This window comes from Lepidothrix coronata, unplaced genomic scaffold (genome assembly GCF_001604755.1).
Source record: "Lepidothrix coronata isolate B3197 unplaced genomic scaffold, Lepidothrix_coronata-1.0 Scaffold149, whole genome shotgun sequence".
In the NCBI taxonomy this organism is placed as follows: domain Eukaryota; kingdom Metazoa; phylum Chordata; class Aves; order Passeriformes; family Pipridae; genus Lepidothrix; species Lepidothrix coronata.
In genome coordinates this window covers 1,827,797-1,841,736 of record NW_016690329.1, presented here as the reverse complement: position 1 = coordinate 1,841,736, position 13,940 = coordinate 1,827,797, and the positions used below count along the sequence as shown (strand labels likewise).

Sequence of the window (13,940 nt, the reverse complement as noted above, 5' to 3'; positions counted from 1 at the left end):
ATATCTGCTTTCCTGGATGGCCTTTGGGTTTGTCTGAAAAATGGAGTCTGTGTTTGATACATATACTAGCAGAAACCAAATCCCAAAGAGTATATGCCAGCATTTTCAATACTCCAGTTATTTTTCCTTTGTTAAATTTCAAGAAGCCTCCAGATACTTTGTTAATTAACTTCAGCTTAAACTACAGAAAACTGTAGAAATCACAGTGAATAGTAAATAATCACTCAAAAACAGATGAAACAAATCTCATTTATATAAGGTTCAATTTGTAAACAAGAGAACAAGACTGCTATTGTCCTCAAGAAGGTGAAGTGTAGGACCTCTTAGAATGGTAAATGTGGATTTCTTTACTCACTTTCTTACAGGTGGAACTGTAGGATGATCAAAGGAATCACTCTAAACAGGAATAAGGCCCAAGAAATATTGTCTGCCCTGCCCATCATGAAATAAAACAAAACCCTCAAAAACCTCAGGCAAACTAATGTTTTGCAGTGGAAGTCAGACTACTCTATAATGTATTCCAATAATTTTTAAGTGAGAATCTCAGGACAAAATAGATAAACTAGAGTATCATTAGTTTATTCTTTCAGCAATCCTAATGGGTAAGTGTAATACTGAAGGAAAAAAAAAACCAAACTAAAAATCACCCTTCAGTAAACACATATCTTGCTACTTATTTCACGGTATTAAGCTTCATGTGTAAATATTTTGTATGTATATAAAACACTCCTGTTACACCTATGGTTTTGGATAAATTGTGTTTCCAAGACACAAGGCCACTTAAGGTCAAAGAACACGCAGTAATAAAAAAACCTACCTGCTTCCTGAGTAGAAACATGATTAACATAAGCCTTTTTACCATTAGCATGGCAAAGAGCTTAGACATTTAAAATGCACAAGTTCATAGGTGAAGTCTTTTGAGTGCATTTTTGCCAACAAAAATGCTTTGTAGAGTACGAGTACATGTTAGTTCTAACTTACAGGAATACACATGAAAATCAAAATCTGACCTAGGAATTCTGTTTGAAAGGGAACTGCACAGTATTAGTCATGGATGGATATAGTTACTGTCATTAACTACACTTCAGCTAATATTTCGCATATTTAGCCACTGTGTATACAAAGGTACCACACAGCAAAACACTTCAAATTCCACTATACTTGTTATTCTATGAATCTTAAGATATTATTAAATTTTTCCACAACACAGTGTTTTGCAGTGTTAAAATTTCATTCATTTATTGATTCTTTTAATATAATTAACTTCAAACTATATATTTTCTGTGAAGTGGTCGCTTAAATTCTCAAAAATATAATTATTTTGTAATCATTTTTTCAAGATCTTTAATAATTTTTGTGGTATTCAGTAATTTGTTACATAACTTCAAAATATTTGGCAGCATCCTCTTAATTGCCCTTACTGACATTCATTCAGGCAACCACAAGACTAGTTACACTTTGCATATACAGTGCTCATTACAGAATTATTTTACTCAGTTTAGGAATTTTGACATAACTTCATCTTTTGTTCCAACCAGAGCGGCATAAAAAATGAATTTTGGGTTGCCTTGAAAGAACGTATTTGCTTTTGATTCAATAGAGAGTAAGTTGGCAGTTTCTGGTTATAAAACTAACCTGTCTGGGAACACAGGGATGGCTCAGTAGGTGGTACTGGAAGTACAGCTGATTCAGGATTTTCTAATGGACTGTTTTTCTATCATTCACCCTGAATTATAGTACTGCCACGTAGTCCCAACACCAGTAACTGTACTAGTCACCTCTAGAAACCGAAACCAATGAAATTTCTTTTTCAAACACCTTCAAATTAAAATATGGTGTAGTACCAGCTACACGTGTGCTTCTGGCGTACCACCCAACTCGTTCTGAATGCTCAGAAATGAAATAATTCCATTAGTTCTGTGATGCTGAACCAAGCTGCTTGGCTCGTGCTCTCACCATAGGTATTAACTCATGAGGGAAAGTCCTGCCTTGTAGTCTTGTGCTGATGAATTTGACCCTCAAGTCACAAGACAAAACCACTACCACCTTTTCCACTAAAACCAATACTCAGCATTTAAAGGAGTGAACAATAACTACTCATTATTTTAAAGCTTTTGAGTTTGTATGAATTGGGAAAGCTAATTCATTATGACAGGTAAGTGAAAAGAGCCTTGTTTTTTCATTTTTCTCCTGCACTCAACCACTTACTTGTGACCTTTCAAGGTGTTGAATTCCTACCAAAAAAAGGAAAATTACATGCGAGAAAAAAACTTGTCTTTGGAACACCATCCCACAAACACTATTACTCAGTTGGCTTGTGTGCCAGTGCAAGCTCCTGTCTCCCACCTTATCATACATATCTATTCTAACCAAACACAAAAGAACTAGTGAAAACAAGAGTCCTGCCCAAGGATGCCAGTAGTACCATTCCACTGTCCAGCTCTCTAAAAGGTATGCCAAGGACCAGCTCTAAAGAGATCTGGCACCGAGTTCTCCATTCAGCCACCCGATCTCTCGCACTACATTTTCACAGCTATGCTCTTATGTTTAATTCAAACAGTACAACCTCGCTCAGTAAACCCTTGAAGCAAGTATCAGGTTTCTTTTTCCTCTCCATAGAGGTATTTTGATTTGCACATATTTGGATGTTGTGCTTCTGAAAGGAAACTTAAACCACTCTCACATGAACAATTACTCTTTTCTGGATTATTCTACACAGTTTAAACACATTCTCTGGATTTTCAAGAGGGATGTAGGGAAGTGGGTAAGGACTGCATGTTTTCTACTGATTTTTCTCCCTAGATGAGTTTCTAGTTTAAACACATACAGATTCCAATGAAGATCTATAAATCTCTTAAAAAACCCTGTCAGAACAAGATTTATGAAAATGCCCTGTCCTTGCTGCTCTCTAACCCAATTAAAAACTCCTGGTTGATTGTTTTGTTTCAAAATACCACTAGTCTAAAAATACTCTTGTAAACAAACAGCAGTGAGCCACAGATCATTAGCTAGGAATCAGTATAGAATATTTATCTATGTGAATTGAGATGAAATGAAATATAATTCCTCGTTTAATTTTGTCAGGGGGAAAATATATAGTTATTGTTGTGCGGTTTTTTTGGGGGGGGTTGTTTTTTTTTTTACAGGATCAAAGCTTGTTCAAAGACACCCACAAAATGCCTGAGGGCAGAAATGACAGTGCCAGAGTTTCTCCTATGCTCAGAATGTTTGTCACAACAAAATATACTTAGTTTATCCATCATAAATATTTATTTTTCTATATGCAAAAAACACAAGTTGGGCTTTCATAAATTTGTTTCAATTGCTAGAGATCCTAAGACATCTCTCTTTGGCTTACTTTTCTAGTGATTTTCTGTCAGGAATAACACAATTGATTCAAATTACATGTATTCTGATTAAACATTCATGAACTACTCTATCAAGCTTTAATAACAGCTCTCTCATTAAATGTTTACCATTATAAAGGTCTTACCTCAAAAATTTCAAAGCCATAGATGTCCAGCACCCCCATTACCTTCTTTCTGACTTTTGTTTGTGCCTTAAAAAAAAAAATTAAAGATTGAGTCAGTCATCTGTACATTACATACTTGAGAATCAAGAAAACTAATGTATCTCATAAATAGGCTGTCAAATTCTGTAAACTAAAATATTAGGTATGGTTTCCGAAAATACACCTAACGTGAATATTTTTATAAGCTTAAAAACAGAGCAGAGAGAAATTCGTTGAGCTGTGATACAATTATTCACATGTACAACCAGGAAAAATGAAACTGGTAAATACAATTTTACTGTCCACTTTAAAGGATTTCTATTGATTTTTTTTACAGGCACAAAATGACAATACCTTAATGCTCTCATTGATCCTGGTAACAAGCCAAGAGAACAGTCGACTGTATAAATTCTTAGCCAGAGCATCACGGGCATAATAAGCCTAAATAGAAAAAAGAAGGAAAAAATGTTATAAATGCTGGGCTAAACCAAACCTTTTTCTGTCACTGACATATCTTAAAGGTGCTGTGAACTGAGTAAGACCAGCACAGGCAGCAGTGGCTCTGCCTAAACAGGCACGGGAGACAGACAAGGGGTGCCAAGACACTTAGGCAGCATCAGTGTCTTGGTGGTGCACCCCCCTGCCTTCCGGGCCACAGGCTGGCTGGAACAGCAGCCACAACAACAACAACACAAAAGCAGCACTTCAACTCCCTTCCTACTCTTCCAGATACCCTCTAAAGACTCACATCCCCCACCCTAATCCTAAACAAAGGGACCTGATCAGCTGCAGTCAGAGAAACCACATTCCTGGTAGCCTGAGCTGATGAGACACAGGTGGCAATCACCCTGGCTCTGCAGCCATATAGGAAGATAAATTCACACTGGCAGCAAAAGTTTCTCAGCAGCCCCAGGCATACAACTCACATGCAATTACAGCAGCTACCCTAAATGAAAACAGTCTGCCGCAACACTTGCAGCATGTGCTTTTGTGCAGGTCTGTTTGTTTTTTCAATCTCTGCAACATTCTCCACAACATTCTCCTATCCCTCATCTTTTGGAGGTAATTCACACGTGAAAACAAAACATCCAGTATATCCGAACACTTAGAAACTGCTGAAAAAAAAAAAAAGCACACTTACGCTTGTTATTTATTCAGTACAGCTGATTCGTTGTAGTTTTTATTTGGGCAGTAATGATTTAGTCACGTGGAATAAACTGCCACTTAAAATAATTCTTTCCTATAAAATCAGGACCTCTTTTTACCTGAGCCACATTTAGTGTTGTTGAAACTTTCTCTTGTTTGGCTTCAACCGTCCGGAAGCTGAAGGCTCTCTCCAAGACAGACTGGTCTATACCCGTCAACTCGCAGATTTCCTTGAGTTCTAGCATCAAAAAGCAAAGTGTAAATATAATGAATCCTTCCTAGCCATTGCTTGTTCTTCCCCAAAACTACTAGCTTTTAAGTAGTGTAGCGTTTTTCCAAAACAGGTGCTCTTTAACAGAAGTGTCACATTCTCTTCTCACTACGCTGACAAGCAAAGTTGTTAAAAATACGCACAGCACAAGGAAAGAGAGTTATTGGTTTTGAAAGCACTTTCTATCCAGTTATTTTTGTGAAGAAACTTTCCCTACATTTATCACAGATTACTTTTCATAATGAAAAACTCTCAAATGAAAATAAATGGAGTTTCAAAACGTATCAACTGCAAAAATATCACCAAATGAATCTGACATTACAGGCAGAGATAATCACTGCAAAAGAACAAAAAGCCTCCACTGCAGGAAAACCAAGTGGCAGAAACAGAAACACACAACACCATTTAACATTTCAGAAGAAAGTGTTAATAAAGTAGGGAAAAAAAAAGAAAATTATCATTTTTGGAATTTCAAACAGAGCAATCAAAATTGCACAGAATTTAACCCATATTTGCCTGAGGGTGAGCTCTGGAAACAATTTAATTGTAAGGATATTGTATGTCTGCAGAAATGACAAAATTAATAATGACTTCAGACAAATTAGTGGTTTTCCTCTCATCACTAGTCTCATCTTACCATTTTTATCTTTGATTTTACTTTCATCTAGGCCATTTGCACGAGATTCAGGCTTAAATTCAATATTTCCCAATTTCAGAACGGCTGCCACTACTTCAAAAACCGACTGTGTTTCATGATCCATAAACCCAACAATCTGCATAGCATTCTGGAAAGGGGACAGATAAAATTATGAGATAAGAGTATCTACATTTAAACAGATCATACTAGAGAAATTTTCCATTTATCTGCATTAACATAAATTAGAAATGTTTTATGAACTCTTTTGCTACTAAAAGTACATGGCATAATTCCTATGCTTAGATAAGTAAGTTTTTTAATACAAAAGACAGGCTAAAGAGGATGTGATAATGGAGCTGGCATTCAGTCCAGTCCACTTCTAGGACTCACTCAGTATATGGGTTTCTAAAATGCAGTACTTTTTTTAGCCACTTAATTTAGTTTATAACCCATCCCAATATTTCACAGTCAAATGAACAGGTACTCCCGTCTTCTCAGACCAATAACTTTTAGAATCTAAATTTGCATACATTGGGTAACAAGGTCCTGTGGTCATCTTGTACAATCAAGCAAAAACAGGACAGTAAATTATCATGAGAATCATCCCAGCCTTGTTTTTATTTTGACTTGGTCGGCATCACCTGGGTCATGAAGCTCAGTCACTGCCACCATAAGCCACTACACAGTATAACTTTTCCCATGATCTGACCATGGGGTCTGGGCTTTTTTTTTTTCCTTCCTTTTTTGATTCTATTTTGTTTCTTTTTTTAAAAAAAAATTATTTAATTTTTTTTGCTGTCCTTTTTGCATTCCCATAAGAATACTCCACAAACTTGGGCCTTCTTAGTTTCTCTTGGTAGCTAAGCTTCCCTGTGCAAACACATTCTGCCCGTGCATGAGGAGTGCCAGCACTGAGACAAGACAGCCCTCCCAGCCCAGCCCTGCACGAACCGACAGACCGAGGGGTGTAAGAACTCTGCACCAGTGTTGAGTGCTCAGCCAACCCCTGCTGCTTCTTACCCTGACTGTTCTGAAGTTTGAAGCGTCATCCACTCCATTCACTTTGGCAGAATCAAGGCCCAGGTAGTTGTACCTGCTGAAGTCCCTCTCCAGTTTGAGTTTGCCTAATAAATCAAATAACAATAAATCAAATTGATTTGCCTAATAAATCAAATAACAAGTAACAGCATTCCTGCTAGTGGCAATTTTATCCAAGAACCAGTATTGCCAGGAACTGTTGTTATTATTGGATTAAATTTTCTTCAAGGATCTTTTAATTATAAGCCTTCTAAATAAGAACAGACTTTCTTATTTGTTCATAATACACTGCAAAGCCAATTCTGATTCAGGTACCTGGATAATATCAAAGCATTTGTTGACTTCAGGTATTACTGTTGCCACTACCAGCAAAAATTTCAAAAAATTAATCAATATCATATTTCCCACAAAAACAGCACATTAAATACAAAGAAATCTGAACATGGCACAAGGGCAATACTTACAGAGAAACTCTTCTGATGCACCAGACAGTATCTGATAGAAAATGTGGAAGTTTCTTTCACCTCTTGGCTGCTTCACAACACGAGACTTCTCTAGTAGATCTAAACAAACAAACAAAATCTCACAGGTCAGGGACAGACTGTTGGAGCAAAACCCTTTAAAATTAATATAATCCCCCATCATTTTCTACTTCATTGCTTCATACCACCAGCAGCAGACTAGAAGATGATAAATGGGAGGTACAAACCTTATCATAGTATATCACATTAGTATATGTATCTCAAATATTTCTTTGAGCAAGTGGCAAGCCCAATGAACTTGTAAATGTTGCAGTCTATGAGCTGCAAAGAGAACTCAGGTCAGGGAGGCAATGTGCTCGAAAAATGTCAACCAATTTACAATACCACCACAAAATTAAGATTTGGTGAGCATGACTGTATGGGTGAAGGTTTGAAAAGAAGCAAAATGTTAAGGCTAAGCACATGAAAGATGGGTAAATGAAAAGGAGAGAACAAATAAAGAAAGCATTTAACCTGAATAATCATGCAGCACTTTGTGATCCTCAGGTGCACCAGGCTATGAAATAATTCCCAGTGTGGCTGACAGAAGCTCCACCCTAATATACTTAAAGGGAAATGGAAAAGCAGCACTTTGAAAAGCGTCACTGCACTGATGGAGTAGCTTGACAAGAAGACTGCTCCGTCCACTGTCCTTAGTGACAGGCACATTTCTAAACCTTCCCTAAGACTGGGAATCCAGGCAGGCAGCATAAGCAGACTGACTTGTAACACACTGCAACCATTTCAGAGTTAACACCATATTTACCATGGAGGTGGCAATTCAAAGTCTGTTCAGCCTGTACTGCACTGGAAGGCTGTGGTTCACAGCACACCAAGAGAGGGAAGAGGGATGCGATAAGAGAACCTCTGGGCAGGTTCAATGCCACTCTCTCTTTTTGTACAAAAGGTATGTTTTTTCTTCTTTTCTCACTGGCACACAAGGGCTTAACATCATTTTTCCAGATAGCAAACACCCAGTTCCTAGCGTACAGTTTTTCTCTTAAGCTACATGTATCCAGTGACATGGACACAAGGACATTCAATGCCTCATTCCAAAGGTGTTCCCCCATGCACCTACCATGACTGGGGGTTAAATTCTCTCTAAGCTGTGCCCACGCTAGAAGAAAGCCCCCAAAGGGAACTGTCACATCTCAAATGCCACTCCTCAGAAGAACATCCACAAAGTAAGATGGGGTTTCACAAAAGTAAGACACAGGGAACACCAAGTCCATTACGGGTATGTGCAGTTGTTAGTTGTTATAGTAGCCTGCTGGGCTACCATAACATCTGATGTGTATTCTACTATACCTTCCCTCAGATTTCCATTTCTGCTGAAACTGCGCCTGTTTAGTCTCAGCAATCTGGAAAGTTAGAGGTAGCACTCTGGTCAGCAGCATCTGTGCTGCAAACCCCCCACCCCAGCTAGGGCGCTCCTGGCACAGCAGGGCTTAGCCTGAGGGGAAGCATCTGCCCTGGGGTTCTCTCCATAAACAGAGTGCAATAGAGCATATTCCTATTTTTGATAGCTACAGGCAGGGTGTGGTGCTTATGTTGCCCACTGTAATTACCTAAGCTTACACCCCTTCTCACAGAATAGGAACTGAAGACCAAACTTCAACCCACACACTTATGCAAGTCTTCAGAGTCCCTCCTCCACATAAACTAGAGCAAGTCAGGTTCAAAAATTACTTTCTGCTCTAATAATTAGCCAGTGACAACAATGACATAACTCAGACAGTATTACTAATCTTCTGACTGGCTTACAGTAGGACAAGTTTCAAATATTTTACAGACCAGCTGAACTATGTTATTCCCTAAACATGCAATTGCCTGGAGAGGAACTGCAACCAGTGCAGCAGATGACAGTGAATGGAGCTCCTAAATGACCAGAGCATCTGACTGTGTGAGAAGAAATACCTCTTCCCCATCTAATCATTGTGTGACCATGTCAGAACTTTTAGCTTTGTTTGAATAGACATTTGTTTTTATGACTTAACAACCCTACAGTCTCTTTCCTTCCAAATATGGCCTGGCTCAGCACCTGGAAGTTTTGCACTGCACATCAAGATGAAAAAGCACACCCAAGATATACACAAACAAGTGGCTCTCACATATTACCAGCAACTCATCTTTAGAGGGGTAGGTTAAAGACTCCCACTTTTGCCCTTTCCATTTATTGGCTTTTTTTTTTTTAAATGCAGCTGACTAACTTCCGATGGTGGATGCTGTGTTGGAAAAGCAAGATCAGAAGTCATTGTTCTCACCAGCAGCCTACTGTGCAACCTCTCTACTTCTGACTTCACCTAAGGCCAGGGTTCACCTTCTTGAGCTGTGGTTCTAACTCAGAGTCATCCTAGTTAGTTAGCATAACTATCAGATACGTAATCCTCTCTAGTTTTTAATTCATAACTGAAAGGGAGAGGCTGATCCCCCATCCAAGTGTTAATACTTGGGCTGGGAAAGGCAAGGTGAGTGGCAAGCAGTTCAGAGTTGTGCTGGCTGTGAAGGTTCTCCAGTCAAGCGTTGGAACAGATCGCAGCCAAATTTAATCTCAAAAAATAAACAACTTCAGCTCCCGCAGTGGCTACACACACTTCAGGAAATGGTTGTATTCTCAAGGGATATTGAAGCAGTGCGGTTTGGCTTATTTGGGTTTAAAAATATTCTGCCTATAAATTTACTCAAACACTGTCATAAAAGCTCAGCTACGCATCCTGGCAAAATATTGTATTTAAGCCTTCTAATTACATGCATGCCTTCAGCAGATTTAACAAACAGGTTCTTGAAGGTATGTGAAATTAGTTATTTTAGAAGGATAACTGTCTTGGTTTTTTTCACCACAGCTTATCTTATCTATATATTTTTAGAAGCAACAAAGTTAACTAATTACAGTCAGCTTTCTAAAGTCCTAACATTCCATATTCTGTCAGTTTTCATAATTGAGGAAAAAAGCTCCACAAAGCAGTTACTGACAGAAAATCAGGTATTTTCCTTAAAAAAGCAGCTGCTGCCAGTTCTTTTTAAGGCTGCATTCATTGTTGTTTTTTTTTTCCTTTTCTTTCTGTTCACATGCAGGCTGAAATCAGACTTACGGGACAGATCCAGACCATCTGCCCTACTCTTCAGAAAACTTCTTCCCTTTGTTTGCACTAATTAGCATTTCAATAAATCAACCAAATATATTTTCCTTAAAGCAATCACTGCACTACCAGTAACTTTTGTGTTGAGTCTCACATGAGTACAAATTCTGCGGATCAAAACACTCAAAAGAGAGAACACAAAGATTCACATCAGACTGCTGCACGTGGCCGCTTGGTAATTCTGTTGACAGTGGCATGTGTGGACAGATGGTGCTTAACTATATGAAAATCCACAGAACAAAAAACCCTAAACTCTCTCTAGATTACATTTCGTTACATAGTCTATATGAATTATGTATAGGGACTATACAGAATTATCAGGAGAGAACATTCAGGTATTCTTTCTGCATTATCTAGTAGTGCTTCTGCTTGAATGGAAACTTTTAATGTGTATCAAAGCAGCCGTAAAAATTAAATTGCTTTGGAAAAGTTCAACCTTGGGAACTCTTCTGAAATCATACTGTCTGAATATCCATCGATTCAGGTGACTCAAAATCCAGCTACCTGCCTTAGGTTCTGAAGACTATTTGTTATTCCTTAATAACACTGGTTTAAATGCAAGAGATCTGCGTAAGCACCCTGCTAAACCATTCGACTGAACGTGAAAGGAAAAAAAAAGATACTGAATACTTCTGCAAACTCTAATGTACAATTTTACACAAATTCTTTTTGCATACTTGACCCATGAACTTGACTGATGCAGAAAAATGTAGGATATTTGTATTTCTCTAAATATACTAGAAATTGAATCAACATTCAAGAAAGGAATAAGTAAACACCAGAACCAAAAAAAAATGACACTACCTTGGTACATTCTAAATAATCCAAGAAAAGTTTATTTCAGTCATAGTCTCTTCAGCTGGCCATGACCAAGGACCCTCTCAACAATTCAGCCAAAGTTACAGAACATGTTCTAGTCATGGAAGCTTATCTCTACAGCCATATTATGTTAAATTATGCTTTCTGTTTTCCTACCTTGATTGTACAGCTGTCATCCAAAAAAGCTACAGATGAAAAAGAAAATATAGATTTCTTGGGAAATTTCCCTATTATTGCCACCAAGCTTATAATCATGTTCTCTCAAATTAATTGATCCATAACTGTGTCAAACAAAAACTACTGTCTGGGTAGTGTGTGCAGTGACAATGACTGCACAATTTAAAGAGTGTTAAATCCTCATTGCTCAAGGGATAAAATGATGTTTAAAAATAAGCTAAACAAAATGTTTAATTTAGTTTGTTGTTTGTTTTAAAATCTTCCTAGTTTAGGCAAAACAATTGTCTAAACGGTGGCAACCACGCTAACAAGAACACCAAGGGAGATGTTGAAACATAAAATAAAAAAAAAAAGAAAAAAGAAAATCACCGAGAATGGGTATCTCTTCTAATAATGTCTAACTGCCAAATTTGTGCAATATTTTCCTAAGCAAACGAACTTACTAACAGCAATCACATAACTTAAATCAACAGCCTGAGCTGTTGATTTCTCAGTAAGTGGGTAATTGCCTCTGACTTTTAAAATGAACAAACAAGTCATAAGAAGAATAAGTTGCAGAGTTATCACTTTGCTAACTTTAAAAAAAGTTGCTTAGATAAACATCATAGGTTTCTTTCATGTTGCTGTTGAAAAAGATGGCAAAACAGGGCCCTTTCTTAACCACTTGTTACCTGGACTCTGAGGACACTGTACTGGTTAAAAATGGCTTTTCAAAAGCAGGCATTGCATATACTGTACTTCACAACCTGCAGCACTGTTGTCTTCTAGTTAATCATTAAATCACTGAAGGGCTTAGGCAGATGAGGAAAGATCACCCTATACTAAAAGCTAGATACCTTTCAGCAGGAAATTACAGGTGAAACACGAAAATTTAAGACTTACAAAAATTATGGGAAAGATATTGTAAGATCCATACCTTTCCAAAGGTTTAAACAACTCTAAGTGTGAAACATTTTGGACTGTACTATGCAAAGCCACTTCAACCATAACATTTACTGTACACAAAAGCAGTCACAAAACTAACAAACCAAGTGTGCACACAACCACTGCCTTAAGTACGAACCAGATGCAGCAGCTGTGGACAGCCATATCTTAGAGCTGAACAAGCTACTGCAATTAGCACCTATTACTTCAAAACCAAATGTACCTATTTTTACATAAAAAACAGATTATTCTGTAATTACAGCTGGAAAAGAAACTACTGTTCTCCTTTATTCTCCTCTCATCTTCACTAACTGAGTAGTTATAATAAATAGAAAACTAAGAATAGTATTGATCTTTTCTGTAATTTATTTCCACGATATTACACCCAGCTGAAAGCAACACTCCAACTGCTTTCCCTGGGAAAAAACCAAACTTCTGAGCACATAAGTGCTGACATGACTGTCCACTGCAACAGCAGCAACCGTAAACACCCCATAGGAGGGCAGAAGGAGCAGATACACCTCATACCCAATTCAGTGAGAGAAAATGTAAATGCTATTTACCTGTTTGTAGGTGCCTTTTAAAGCAGCAGCATACCTTCAAGCGGGGGCTGGAGTTTGTAACTAAACAGTGATGGGATGCCCACAGTCCCAGGTGGCAACACAGCAAGGGTTTGGTGTTTAGCAACTCCCACAACAGTAATTTGGACTTCCTAACCCCACACACGTGAAACAGGTCACCCGTGAATGGATGGGCTGGCTGTTAGCTAGCACCAGGACCTCACCTTACATGGACTCCAGCGCCTCCCACCCACTAGGAAAACAAGCTGGGACCGTCACAGAAAACCAACAAAAAGGGAGAAGTCTAACAACTCAGGCTTACTACATTCTTCACTCAGCCCTCTTCACCCTTCTGCTCACCTCACACCTGCTGATGTAGGAGCAAACGAGTACAACACACACTACCTGAAATCAGTTTTATTTTATAGTCTAAGGGGAAAAAATTCCTGATTGAAGTCAAATACTTTAAGCTTGCATAAATCATGTTCATCTCCAATTTTCCATTCCCAGTTTCTTTTCATGACTGTATACCATGGTATAACAATATGACAATTTCCTTGGAAACCAGCACAGTTGGAAGCTCTGAGCAGCCCTGTAACGTACATGAAATGAGGCTGCACATATTTTACACTGTTCAAACATAAAATTATCTTCAGTCTGGGCACGTACCAGTTCTGACTTTATAGCTGTCACAAATCCTCTCCATTTTATTATTTCCGTTCTAATTTTACTCAGAAGATTCACCTTCCATTTGCGGCATATTAAACGTTTTGGTACTATCCGCTCCTGCTAAAGCCAGTGGACATTTCCATTGACTGCAAACTGGATAGAACAGAAATGATAATTTTACCCTGTAGGTTAGCCCCTCTCATTAAGATGTAAGAGCTCATTGAAGGGCATCAGGAGAATGGCCCAAGGGAAGGTCACAGGAGTATCACTCACTGCATGAAGGGTCATCATGGGCAGATTCACCAGCCTTTCACAGAGCTTCACAGCATTCCAGAGTAGGACAGAACAGACCATTTCAAATGAGACCTTTCAGCCTAATGGGTCTCAGCTTATCCTTATCAGTCCGATAAATTTAGCAGCTTATCATCATTACCATTCTTGCCACTACAATAAGCTAGATGTTCACCATGTCTGCTTCAAGTCACTCAGAGTATGAAATATAGCTTGGTGACATAGGCTGTGCCCCA

At 38.2% G+C, this 13,940-nt stretch overlaps 1 protein-coding gene across 6 annotated transcripts in view; it reads right to left on the bottom strand.

Annotated features, from left to right (window-relative positions):
• The window catches only part of MYO1B (myosin IB), a 97,518-nt gene that overhangs the window by 38,917 nt on the left and 44,661 nt on the right, over positions 1-13,940 (bottom strand). For all 6 annotated transcript variants that reach the window (XM_017828524.1, XM_017828526.1, XM_017828529.1 and 3 more), the window contains exons 7-12: positions 7,068-7,166; positions 6,586-6,689; positions 5,566-5,713; positions 4,777-4,895; positions 3,866-3,952; positions 3,494-3,559 (exon numbers count right to left, since the gene is read on the bottom strand). In XM_017828524.1, coding sequence (XP_017684013.1) covers positions 3,494-3,559; positions 3,866-3,952; positions 4,777-4,895; positions 5,566-5,713; positions 6,586-6,689; positions 7,068-7,166 — 623 coding nt within the window. The remainder of the gene's footprint in view (positions 1-3,493; positions 3,560-3,865; positions 3,953-4,776; positions 4,896-5,565; positions 5,714-6,585; positions 6,690-7,067; positions 7,167-13,940) is intronic.